At 43.1% G+C, this 13,848-nt stretch overlaps 1 protein-coding gene across 3 annotated transcripts in view; it reads right to left on the minus strand.

The window, feature by feature from the left end:
- Snrpd1 (small nuclear ribonucleoprotein D1 polypeptide) overlaps positions 1-7,971 on the minus strand; it is a 14,502-nt gene extending 6,531 nt beyond the window's left edge. Inside the window, exons 1-2 of one of the 3 annotated variants that reach the window (XM_055625658.1) lie at positions 7,839-7,971; positions 988-1,064 (exon numbers count right to left, since the gene is read on the minus strand). In XM_055625658.1, the coding sequence (XP_055481633.1) occupies positions 988-1,064; positions 7,839-7,852 (91 nt within the window). In that variant the 5' untranslated portion in view covers positions 7,853-7,971. Of the gene's footprint in view, positions 1-987; positions 1,065-7,345; positions 7,429-7,474; positions 7,687-7,838 lie in introns of those variants that run through there. The other 2 variants (XM_055625660.1, XM_055625659.1) reach the window with 2 other exon arrangements.
- Between the last annotated feature and the right edge of the window lie 5,877 nt (positions 7,972-13,848).

Below are 13,848 nucleotides of genomic sequence, written 5' to 3' on the forward strand. Positions count from 1 at the left end.
TATCTATCTATCTATCTATCTATCTATCTATCTATCTATCTATCTATGGCACTATGGACTGAATCCAGGATCCCAAGCATACTAGGAAAATGCTCTATCACCTCATAGCCCAATCCTTAATTGAACTTATTTGTATGTTTCTTTTTATCCCATTAGACTGGCTGTCACTATGCAGCCCAGACTTGCCTCAAACTAAGTAAGGGCTCCTGTTTTAGCTTTTTAAGTGTTGGCATTATAAGCATGAACCACCACGCTGGCTAATGTTACTGTTTTTGTTAATACTATAGTTACAAAGTTTAGTGATCTAAGTGTTGGCATTACAAGCATGAACCACCAGGCTAATGTTACTGCTTTTGTAAATACTATAGTTACAAAGTTTAGCGATCCAACCCAACCTAGTTTTCTCACTAAGCCATTATTTTACTGTATAGAGTCAAGGTTCCCAGGATGAATATATGGCATCATAGTTTTTTAACCAACACATCAGAACAAACTGTACAGCCAAAACCTATTATCTTTCCTTAAAAAGTTATGGTCAGAAAACATGAATTCTCTCTTTTTAGTCACTATTACAAATCCTTTTCTTAGGCTGGAGAGATGGTTCAGAGGTTAAGAGTGCTACTGCTCTTCCAGAGGTCCTGAGTTCAATTCCCTGCAACCACATGGTGGCTCATAACCATCTATGATGAGATTTGGTGCCCTCTTCTGGTGTGCAGGCAAAACACTATATGTAACAAACAAACAAAAATCTATCTATCTATCTATCTATCTATCTATCTATCTATCTATCTATCTATCTATCTAAAAGATTCTTTCCTTACTGGGCATCGGTAGTGCACACCTCTAATCCCAGCACAGGCAGGCTCATTAAACAACCAAAAAAAAAAAAAAAAAAAAAAAAAAAAAAAAAAAAAAAAAAAAAAAACCTCTCTCCATCAGGTGAAAAAAGCGTAACACAAACAAAAACAAACAGTCCAACCTCCATACCTGTGATTGTTCCATGAACTTGTGTTCCATTCTTCAATTCAATGGTTACAGTTTCATGACTCAATTTCATCAAAAATCTATAAAAACAGAAATAAAGTCCTGAAAAAGAAATTTTTTTGTTTTTGTTTTTGTTTTATTTGAGACAGAGTTTCTCTGTGTAGCCTTGGTTGTCCTGTATTCACTTTGTAGACCACTGGCCTTGAACTCACAGAGATCCACCTGCCTCAGCTGCCCAGTGCTGAGATTACAGAATTTTTTACTTTAACATTTAGAAATATTCTTATGAAGCTGGTAGAGTGAAATTGCTAGAGACCAAAATCTATAAAATGCTACTGCAACAATTCCTCAAGAGCACTTGTTACTCTTGCAGAGGACCCAGTTGAGTCCCTGATCCCACATGAAAGCTCACAACCATCTGGATCTCCAGTCCCAGGGCATCTTGAGCCCTATTCTGACCTTTATGGTCACCAGGCCAACAATGTGGTACACATACGTATGTACAGAACAAATACTCAAAACACATAAAATAATGATCATATCTTACATTAGTAATATACACAGTGCTTAACTTTTCCTGAACTAAACACTCAAACTTATAAAGGGACAAATTAATAAACTGTCATTTGACATCTGACAGGTGTCCACCTTTTTCGATTCCTTAGACCACACCAGATAAAGTCTTAAGCAACACATTCCAGGGGGTGTCCAACCTGCAGCCCACAGGCTGTATGAGCATTCAGATGTTTACTTGGCAAGATAATGCTATCTACAAAGTTTGTGATTTTGTGTTGGGTCACATTCATAGCTGTCCTGAGCTTCAGACTAGAAAATACTAGAAATGATTACAAAACAACCTCAAATGAAGACATTCAAGATCCTAGAGAGATCAGTCATGGTGGTACATGCCTTTCATTCTAGCACAAGGGAGACAGAGGCAGATGGGCCCTGTGAATTGGAGGCCATTTCACAGACCCTAGACTAATTTTAAGCCACAAAAAGGAAGGAAGAATTGTAATTGCTAGCCTAGGATTACATAGTAGAAATTTAAAGAAAAGAAAAAAAAACTTCTTTTAGAATTGTTCTCTCTTAGAATTGTTGGTGAACAATTCTAGCCCATAAGCATACATGTAAGCTTCTACTTCATACAATGAAGGCCATTCTTCAATGGTGTCTGTAATACTTAGAGTCCACACTGGAGATAATTCTCTAAGAAATATTTCAAGAGCTAGATAATAGCCCGTTATATGGAAATGTCAATTATCCCACTGTGAATGATATTTTCAACTTTTTACTATTACAAACACATTTATGCAAGCACTCACCAATACCAATTAACTATCTGCTAATTTCCTTTCTATGCAAAAAAAAAAAAAAAAAAAAAAAAAGGCGGGGTGTTAGTGAAAGGCAGCAAGATGCTGCCAAGCCTGAGAATCCAACTTTGATCTCAGGAACCAAAATAATGAGAGAATTGACTCCCTCTGGGGTCCTTTGACTTTTGTAAACACACAGTGATGCCATCCCTTCCCCCACAAATAAATGTAATCTTTTTTATTTATAGAGTATACGGCATGCCTTTGTGCCAGCAAGGCAGAAGAGGGCACCAGATCTCATTATAGATGGTTATGACCCACCATGTGGTTGCTGGGAATTAAACTTGGGACCTTTAGAAGAACAGTCACTGTTCTATTATTAACCTCTGAGCGATCTCTCCAGCCCAATTGTTTCTTTTCTGTTCCTCCCCAAGACAGGGTTTTTCTGTATAGCCCTGACTGTCCTAGAACTTACTCTGTAGACTAGGTTGGCCTTGAATTTATAAAGATCCACCTGATTCTGCCTTCTGAGTGCTGGGGTTAAAGGGATTCAGCACCTTCCACCTTGCTAAAAATTAGAATCTTGAAACAAACAGGCTGGCAAGCAAGCAAGCAAAACCCATCAACAAACCAAAACCAAACAAAAAACTGAGGTAGGCATGTTGGCGCACCCTTTAATACCAGCACCAGGGAAGCAAGGCGGGCAGATCTGTGAGTTCAAGGCTAGACTCCAAGTCAGCCAAGGCTATATATCAAGACCCTGCCTCAAAAACAATCATCATCACCTCCAACAAATTAATTACAACACTGAGCAAGATGGCTCAGCAGGTAAAAGTACTCGCTATATTGATTGAGGTTGAGTTTTAATCCTTGGGGCCCTGGTGAAAGGCAAAAACAAACTCCAAAAAAAAAAAATGTCTTATACATGTGCACCTTTTGTATGCATAAGTAATAATAACTTATTTTCTAATGAGCAAAGCTAAGAAAAATGTATACTTGTAATCCTAGCACTTGGATAGCTGTGGGCAGGAGGAACAGAAATTCAAGGTCTTAGCTATACAAGAGTTTGAAACCATTCTGGCCAAATGAGACTGTTTCAAAAAAGAAATAAAGAGAGGAAGGGGGAGAAGGAGAGAAAAGAGAACAGAAAGAAAAGGAGAAGGAAAAAAGAAAAGAAAGGAAAGGAAAAAAAGAGAATAGAGAGATGGCTCTGCAGCTGGTCAAGAGCACAGACCGCTTATTCCAGAGGACCCGGGCTAGGCTTCCCATCACCCAGACCGCAGCTCAGAGCTGTCTGTTCCAAGAGATCCAACACTTCCTTCTAGTCTCCACAGACATCAGAAAAACATGGTGTACAGGCAAAACCCTCATACAGATAAAATAAATCTTTATAAAAAATAATAAGGGACTAGAGAGATTGCTCAGAGGTGAAGAGCACTGGCTGCTCTCCCAGAGGTCCTGAGTTCAATTCCCAGCAACCACATGGTGGCTCACAACCATCCATAATGAGATCTGGTGCCCTCTTCTGACATGCATGCAGAACAGTATATAAATAAATAAAAGCCAGAGGCAGGTGGATCTCTGTGACTTCGAACCCAGCCTGGTCTACAAAGTGAGTCCAGGAAAGCTAAGGCTTCACAGCCTTAGCTTTGGTCACAAACCAAACCGAAACAACAACAACAAAAATACAGAGTCCAAGAATTTAGTAGGCCTCGAGACCTCAGCATAACAGTCTCCATGATAGAAGTACTATTCAGGCTGTAATCCTCGGCACATAAGCAGCACCACCTGCCAAAACTAAAACATAGGCTTAATCCATCAAAGTCCATAGCTATGGGAAAGTTTCTAAATGTTCTAACCTTGTTCTCTGTAGTTCTTTCTGCTTTTCCGCTTTCTGGCTAACTGTTCTTGTTAACTTTAGTATGTCAACTCAGGACATGGGTTTTGTGCTTAAAAAACTCATCCGCGAAAAGCTCAGTGCTGAACGCCCAGTGTAGACAGCAGACTTTGTTGGCTTGAACCCGTGCCTGAGCAGTCTTCTCTGCTAAGTACCTCATAACAAGAGAAAGGAGGAAGAAGTAGTGGCAATCTGCCTGAGACTTGATAACTTTCATGAACATACAAAATCTGTATTTCTTGAGTTGTTTACACATTATCACACTCCCTCCATCAGTTTGAGTTTTCCTTTTCTATCTGTCCATCATTTGACTACAAACTCCAACTGCATACCACCAGTTATATACCTGGCTTTTTTCCTTAAAATTTTTAAATATTTTTTATTTTCTGTGAATGAGTAGGTTTTTTGTTGTTGTTGTTGTTTGCCTGTTTGCATATATGTATACAACATGTGTCCCTGGCACCTACAATGCCAGAAGAGGGTATCAGACTCCATGGAACTGAAGTTACAGACAAATGCTATATGGGTCCTAGAAATTGAACCCAGACCCTCTGGAAGAGCAGCCAGGGCTCTTGGCCTGACCCATCTCTCCAGGCCCCTGGCTTTTTTCTTTCTACTTTACTCTATTATGACCCTTTGGAGCACAGGCTTTATTTAAGTTGATGTTTCCCAGACCAAGGCTGCAAAACGAACAAAACCATTCTCTTCTTTCCCTTTCATATTTAGAAAGGTGAATCAGAATTCTTCTCTTTCTTGTGTGGCCTAAGGAATGAACCCCCGTTTGCTGCTGTCCCAGTTGGATGGCAGCTATTCCATCACACACTGCCTGCTCCTCACCTACTCTTGCTCTGATTTCTTTACCATGACATACTGCAAGGAAGAAAAGTTGGCGGTCACAAATTATCAAAATGTTGCCATCCCTCTCTTTCTCTTCAGTAGTTTAACACTTTCAAAACCTTGTCTTCTGGAAGTAAGGTGCTGGCATTGATACTTAAGCATGTACTTCTAGTGAGGACATCCTCCCAAAGTACCCTAATATTACAATTTCACACAATATCTGACAATATCGCCTAGCAGACACTCCATATTTACATGTTCTAGTCTAGTCTATAATCCACAATAACACAACTACATGAAGTGAAATAATTCTACAATATCAGTCATGCTTTATTTTAGCCAAATGGCCATGGCATGATAATCCTACAATATCATTTAATAATACTTCATATTCAAATTTTCTATTCTATCTTATTTTTCTACAATATTCCTTGTACATTCCTATTGCATCCACTATAGTAAACTGCACAAGTAATATTTTTTTTTTCTTTTTTGAGACAGGGTTTCTCTGTGCAGCTTTGGCTGTCCTGGAACTCACTCTGAAGACCAGACTGGCCTCAAACTCAGCGCAATCTGCCTCCGAGTACTGGGATTAAAGGCATGTGCCACCACTAACTGGCTGCACAAGTAATATTACCTATCCCGCTCTTCCCACAATTCTGCTATGGAGACAAAAAAGTAGCAGAACCTTTCTACAGCCAAAACTGAATTGTAACAGCACTGAGGACAGGCTGAATGCTTCAGCAACTAAAGGAAAGCCGACCTTAAAATACCACCTTAAAAAAATTACTTTAAAATGAATAAAGTATAATTAATAATAATAATAAATAGTAAAAAATTACTTTGCCAAGCATGGTGGCAAAGACCTTTAATTAATCCCAGCACTCAGAAAGAAGATGTGGGGTCCTTTTGTGGAGATAATATTTTGCTAAGAAATCCCCTTAAGATAGCTAGGCACAACTGGGCAGTGGTGCCACCTTTAATCCCAGCTCTCAGGAGACAGAGGCAGGACGGATCTATGAGTTCGAGGACAGCCTGGTCTACAGAGTGACCAGGGCAGCCAAGGCTACAGAGGAACCCTGACTTACTGTTTTTTTAGTTTGTTTTTTTCAAGACAGTAGTTCTGCGTAGCTCTGGCTGTCCTAGAACTCACTCAGTAGACCAGGATGGCCTAGAACTCAAGAGAAAGTGCCACCACCCCCTGGCTGTGAATTTTTGTCTTAATGCAAATGTTACAAACAGTCTGGTACATGGGATCCTTTTAGTATCCAAATTCTCCCTATTTGAATAGAAAGCCAAAGAGAACTGGACAGTGAGAGGTATCTGGAAATATTAGGAAAACTGGCAATTTACCAGATGACAGAGAGATCAAGAGAAAGCTCACTTCCTACGTTTGGGCAGGGGGGTAATGGAACAAAGGAGAAATAAGAGTCCTATTAGCTGATGTACAAATAAATAAGAAAGTGCACTGAAAATGCAAACTGGTCACACAACCATTCTCATGAGGTAAAGTACATTCTCCTGTAAGCAATTTCTATGTTGTGCACTACACAAAATGATATTCAAGACAAGCCATTAAAAAAAATCACATCATGGGCTGGAGAGCCATGGCTGCTGCTCTTCTAGAGGTCCTGAGTTTAGTTCCCAGCAACCACATGGTGGCTTACAACCATCCATAATGAGATCTGGTGCCCTCTTCTGGTGTGCAGGTCTACATGCAGACAGAACATTGTATACATAATAAACAAATAAACAAACAAATCTTAAAAAAAAAATCACATCACGAGCAGAGTCAGCACTTGCCTAGGACGCTGGCTGGAGGTACCCCTTGTACCATCACCCCAAAGCAAATCTATCATAACAGAACCTTTAAATGAGATAGGCATAAAAGTCATTGCAAATACATTATAGTTCACAGTAGGCAGTAAAGACACAGCAAAAGTGTTCTGCGGCTTTCTCCCTATGTGACAGTCCAAATACAAATGAAATGAGCTGTAGCTCAAAGTTCTCTGGGCGTTAACCCCAGAACAGGTGAAAAAAAATTTTTTTTCTTTTATTTACCTGAAATGCATTCTCTACAAACTCCTACTGAATAGAGCATTTGTTGTTTCAAACAGGCCATAAGTATTAAATCTACTGTCTTCACCGTCAAACAGAAAACTTCAAAACTACTTTAACAGGTATCCAATGGCATCCTGATCAACTACAACAGTTCTCGACTCAACAGGAAACTAAATATTTCTAGCAATTGGCTTAGGCATTATATCCTGTTTCAGGCCTGGCCTCAAGCCTATTAGCTTGGAACTAACCATACCCGCGAAACAAGCCGCTAGTCAGGCTCCACCAGCCGCCGTAATCTGTGCAATCAGGCGAAACTAAGGTAACTTCTGCCCCATCCCGGGACACTGTCTCTCGTGAGTCCAAACATTAACGAGTTACCAACCAGGACAAAACTAAGGAGAACTTCATCTAAAGCGTCTTGCAAAGAGACGAAACCATGCTGGTTCTGAGCTGTCGTCAGTCCGAGTAGCCCGACTCGCCACGAAAACGGGCCACCTGCTCAGTTCAAGCCGCGGGATACGAAGTGAGCCGAGACCGCTCGGCCCCTCCGTTCCTGGAAGAGCGGCGGGGCCGGGGCGCGCCGGTCCCCCGCCCGGGCTCCGGCGGCGGAGAGCAGGGCGCGGCGGGGCCGTTAGCAGGCCGCGCGCACGCGGCTTTCCCGCCTCCCTGCGGGCGCAGCGGCCGGGCCCCCGGGCCGCCCCAAACCCTCTCCCCGCCGCCCTCGCCCGGCCGGGGAGCCTCCTCACCTCACGAGCTTCATCCTAGCGGCGCAGCCTCCCTTCTGGTCCGACTGCACACGGAATTCAGGCTCCCAAGACCCACCGACCTGGCGTATGAATGGCCGGAAGAGCGCGCGGAGGCCTGCGGACGGACGCGGGACGAGAGCGCGGAAGCCGCGCTGCCTTCCGGCCGCCGCCACGCGACAGCGGCCCCCGGCGGCGGGAGGAGTGCTCTGCGCCAGCGGAGGGCGTGAGGGCTGCTGGAAGACCTGGGCGGGAGGAGGCCGAGTAGCGAGGTTCTGAGAGAAGCCCTCCAAGACCTGAGTTTGATCCTTCGGATCCGCACGTTGGAAGAACTCAGTCCCGCAAGTTGTCCTTGGTGACTTGACAACGAAGCTGAGCCAATCAGAACTTTGGGCAGAGTGGTTTTCCTCTGGGGATGTGAATTGTAATAACCCTAAAGCTACAGGGCACCTTCTTAAAACCAGAATGCAGTGTCTGAAAGCAAGGAACTACAAATGTTTACTGCAGTTTCCACTATCTAGACTACTGCTTTGATATAATGTACATTTTCCACACAACAGCTCTGATCCAATGTATGGGAACTGGTCCAAAGGGAGGCAGGCAAGCCCAGAATTGCAGTGTGCAGTGTATGGGTGGCTTAAAAAGAGGCATGGGCCAGGACATCAAGAAAACCACATCGGTCCTTAAGATTTGGGTTAGAAAATATGTGGGTTATAAAATAAAATACAAAATTATGTCAGAGCGAGGCATGACGGTGCAAGTTTGGCACCGTCAGGTACCATAGACTATCTAAAATCTCCTTCTCCCCCTCAAAGGAGATTTCACCCAAGCTATATTATACCTGGTTTATCTCAAACTAATCAGAGCCAGGCACATTCTTAGGTCAAGGCCTGAGCATAAAGCTTCACACACATCATGATTTTGTCTGTTTTATGACTGACCAGGGTGACTCAAGGGGTAATTGTGAGAGTTACCACTCAAGATAGTTTCATTAATGTCAAGATAAATCTACTGTCCTTGATTAATATTCATGAATAATTAAATGCCTCCCCCATTAAAATGTATGCTTTATAAGAAAGAAGACCTTGTAAGCCGGGCATAGTAGTGGATGCGTTTAATCCCAGCACTCGGGAGGCAGAGACAGGTGGAGTGCTGTGAGGCCAGCCTGGTCTACAAAGCAAGTCCAGGGCAGCCAAGGAAACCTTGTCTCGAAAAACCAAAAAGAAAAGTCTTGTGGCTATCATTCACTCCAGTGGTGCCAGTAAAAAGCACCTAGTACTTCTGATTATCCACAGTTGCCTTTCCACTTGGGTTCCTACGTTCTGTGTGATCCATCTCCTCTCCCCTCAGTAATCCAGGAACACCTGAAGACTTGTAGTTCATCAAGCTCACTCTTCTTTTCAGATGTTTGTACATGTGATCTATACAACCTAACTAAAACCTACTCATTCTCTCTTAGCTATGTGGGTCCAGCACACACGCGAGCGCGCGCACACACACACACACACACACACATAATCAATATGCTAGTTTTGAGTCTCTCAGATGTCAAACTGAAATGCCATTGAGAGCAGTGGTGACACACGCCTTTGATCCCAGTACTCCAGCGCAGAGGCAGGAGGATCTCTGAGCTTGAGGCCAGTTTGGTCTACAAAGTGAGTTCCAGGCCAGCCAGGGCTATATGGAAAGAACCCTCTCTCGAAAAACCAAAAAATAGAAAGAGAGAGGGAGGGTGTGGAGAAAGGAAGGAAGGAGGAAAGGAAGGAAGGAAAAAGAAAAAAGAAAAGTCATTGTCAGCTGGGTGTAGTGGCACATGCCCTTAATCTCAGCACCTAGGGGGCAAGGGCAGGAAGATCTCTAGAGGGTTTATAAACAAGTTCCAGGACAGCCAAGGTTGTCAAATAGAGAAACTCTACCTCGAAACAAACAAAAACAAATAAATAGAAAAGCCATTGTCAGTAGATTAATACCAAATGTATTTTTCTTTTGTTTTAATTTTGTAGCTTGATTTTTTTTTTTTTTTTGTACATTGCAAGGGTAAAGATGGACAGTAACAAGAATTCTGCTGCAGCTTTGAACTTTTTCATAATATGAAACTGTTGCGTGCTCTGAAGTCAAGACAGCAAGGGTGGAGCAAAGTAAACACTATTTGCTGCTGGCAATAGGGTCAGTCAGAAAGGGGGCTTGTTCTGTCCTCCGTGAGTTAGCAGAGGTTTTGTATGCTGTGGCAATTATATTGGTCACACACACACACACACACACACACACACAAAGGAATAAAGAAATGAGAATGTAAAGAGTGTGTGTGTGGGGGTACAATGTTCCTGTTTAAAGAACTGAGTGTTATCATAGTAAGCAAGTACAGAAAACTCCATCTTGAACTGGAGCTGCAGCTCAGACTTTGCCTAGAAAAGCAAGGCTCTGTGTTCAGCCTCCAGCACAGCAGAAAGTGGATGTGGCGGTGTATGTCTGTAATCTCAGTACTCAGGACACACGGACAGGAAGACCAGAAACTGAAGGTCATCTTCAGCTACCCAGTGAGTTCCAGGGCAGCCTAAACCACATGAGACCCCATCTCAGAAAACAAAACCAAACAAGTCTGGACTCATCAAGGAAGACAAAATGGGTGACAAATCCAGGAGACTGATGAATAGTTCTCAGAGAACATATCTGTAGGGCACAGCCTTTATTTCATGCATGAGCAGATAGCAAAGCTGAACCAATCAGAACTTTCTCCTGAAAGTAGCTTGCACAGAGTTTAAGTAATCTCTGTCCAGTTGTCAGAAGAGCCTACTTGAGAACAAATGCAGAAAAGGAAGACAGTGTAGAGTAAAAGGTCTGAGCACACTTCTGGGATTGGAAAGCCCACCAATCCCTGAGCTTGCCCAAAGATCAGCACCTAAAATGCCACTAATGCTCAACCTGAAAGCCTGCACCCCCAGCCACCATGGATAACTCTGCCTTCCACTCAGTTCTCTGCTGCTTCTAGCCCACGGAGAGGCACTGGCCCTCGCGTGTTCTTCCTGACTAATTCCTCTTGTGAGGTTTGTTCTGCAGTGTGACTTTTCGGTATTCCTTGGCTCCCAACAGCCAGGGTACTTACCCCTCAGAGCTGTAACACTTACAGAGGTGAGCACTGTAGTGTCCTGTTGACATACATGAGTCTTGAGTTTCAGGATGGCCTGAGGTCATCTGCTCCACAACAGCTTCCGGTTATGATAGAAAAGAAGACTTTAAAAATGTTGCTAACATTAGTTTCAGGTGGATGTTAATCATTTAAAACTGACAAGATCTGGCTAGTTTTTTTTTATTTGGATTATCGAACACTTCTTTCTTCTAAGAATAAAAAAAAAAATTACCACACCTTTATTTGGGTATGTGGTGGGGAAAGTTACAAGATGTTTCCCAGAGAGACACAACACATACATCTACTCACCTCAGAAAGGGAGACCACAAAGACCAAAGTAGGGATACCTCCCAAGTCCACCTTGGTGAACTTGGTTTTATTGGGGTTACTTACAGGAATGCAGGTGAGGTTACTTACATGAGCAAAAATGATGCAGAGATAGCTGCATCACCAAAGCCCACCCCAGCATGGGTGACAACTCACAAATCTAGGAGCCTGGGGCACACTGCAGAGCCCATAGGCACTTCAATAGGTTGGCGAATGTCTTTTCTAGGCGCCTCAGCTGGACTGAGCCTGTGGTGGTTTGAAAGAAAATGACTCCCATAAGCCCATAGGGAGCGGAACTATTAGGAGGTGTGGCCTTGTTGGAGTGGGTGTGGCCTTGTAGGAGGAAGGGTGTCACTATAGGAGCAGGCTTTTAAGGTCTCATATGCTTAAGCTATGTCCAGAGTGGCTCACAGCCTCCTTCTGTTGCCTATGGGTCAAGATGTAGAACTCTCCACTCCTTCTCCAGCACCATGACTGCCTGTGTTTCCTGCCATGACAACAATGGACTCTGAAAGCCAGCCCCAATTAAGTGTTTTCTTTTAGAAGAGTTGCCACAGTCATGGTGTCTCTTCACAGCAATAAAACCCTAAGGTAAAACCTCTTCCAGGAAGCTCATTTGGTTTCTGCTTCTTTTAAGCAGCTAGTTTGGTCTCAGGAGTCTTCTTTTGCAGCTGAGCCTGTCTGAGAGTCTTTCTTGCAGCTTGGCTCTGCTCTTCTGAGAGGGGCTCTCAGCTCTTCTTATTCTGGCAAAGGGGCCTAGTGAATCTGGTCAGTTTCAGGGACTTCCTGAAACTATTTTGGGTCGTTTACCTTCCTGTAGGATGGAATGTGTTAATCTCAAAGGAAGCCGCTACACCACAGGGAGTGTGAAGACACATGTGTGGAGAACAGGACAAATTGCTGGAGTAGTTCTCACTTTCTACCTTGTGGATCGTAAGGACCAAATTCATGTGTCAGGCTTGGTAACAAGCGCCTGCATTTGTCTGCCAACACATCGTTTTGGCCCATTTTTGGTTTTTGTTTCAAACCATTAAAATTTGTGTTTCTTGCTTTTGTGTGTACATGTATATGTGTGGGCACACGCGCCATGAAGAACATATAAAGATCAGAAAATGACTTTGTGGAGTCAGTTCACCATTCTCGCCTCAATGTGAGTTCTGGGGATTAGAATCAGGCTGGTAGGCATGTGCAGTGTGGTCTTTATCAGGTGGGAAATCCTGCCCACCTGCTTTGTTTAGAGAGCAGGCCTTGCTACATAGCTCTGGCTGGCGGACCTTACTTTGATCCTCTTGCCTTTGCCTCGTCCTTTCCCCGTGAAGGCTGAGATGATGAGCTGAGTCATCACTCCTGATGAGATCCCTCATGTCCCTGAGACTGGGAGACCAAATATAAGCTGTCCAGGATGCTAGGCTGTTGTAGTAACTGTAAAAAAGGTGTCAGGGTTAAATTAAAAGATGGCTGCGCCGGGCTATATAATATTCATTATTATTTGCCCTATGATTATCACAGGGGTATTATCTAATCTGCTATCACAAACAGTAACACACAGATACCTGTTAGATTTATAATTGCCTTATTTACATTGGGCAGGCCAGATACTCCTACCTACACTGTCTGAATCACTTCACCATCCGTCCTATGTTCCCGCCACAATCTTACAAATACTTGCTTTTATTCTTCATCTGGGCCTTTTCACGCCATTATTGGAGTTCTTCCTCCCAACTCCATGTGGTTTTTTTTTTTTTTCTCCAGGCTAATCCATCATGGCATCCTCCTTCTTCCTCTCTTCCGGTCTGTCTGTTTCCTGTGATTCTCTCTTGAATCCAAAAGCCCGGGAACCTTAGCCACGCCCACCCCATTCTGCCCTGCTCAGGTATAGGCTGTTTAATCAACTATGTCTTAGGCAGGTTAACAAAACAAAGATAGAAGTAACCAGATCTTAAGGACCAGTAACACGTATCAGACCAACCTCCAACACTAGGTGAAGGGACTCTAGCCAGATTGAGCATGGCAAACATGGCTTTGGCCAGATTTGCCTGCCCCCCCACCCCCACCCCATGCCTCTGCCTTGCGCAAAACCACTAGATTACATTCCTGAAGCCAGCCTCCAAGCTCTATTCCCTTATTTGGCCACTTCCTCCGCCTCCTGAGGCTGGTTGACTTCTAAAGTCCAACTACCAGCAATCAAAAGCCCATACGTCAGTTATTTAAGAAAGTATTTTCCTTCTTAATATCAGATCCCTGACTAAAGACCTTTTTCTTTCATTCATGGCTGATAATCTTGTATTAATTTAGTCTTGTCATTGACCAGTATTTGCAAAACCTGAGTTCTTTATTTTGTTTTGGAGGAGACTAAACACCCAGTCAAGGATCATCCTGAGTTTTTAGTAGATCACCAGTTTAACTGCGCCAAATTCCAAAGCCCCTTGACAGTTGACTCTAAAAAAAAAAAAAAACATTGGTAAAATGCAAAACAAAATTTGTCATATGTGATATTACAGGATAATTGAGATTTAAACCCAAAAGACCCCTGGTATTGAATCAGAAGTATGAAATGCT

Source organism: Psammomys obesus, unplaced genomic scaffold (genome assembly GCF_907164565.1).
Source record: "Psammomys obesus unplaced genomic scaffold, mPsaObe1.curated_primary_1811, whole genome shotgun sequence".
NCBI classification, from domain to species: domain Eukaryota; kingdom Metazoa; phylum Chordata; class Mammalia; order Rodentia; family Muridae; genus Psammomys; species Psammomys obesus.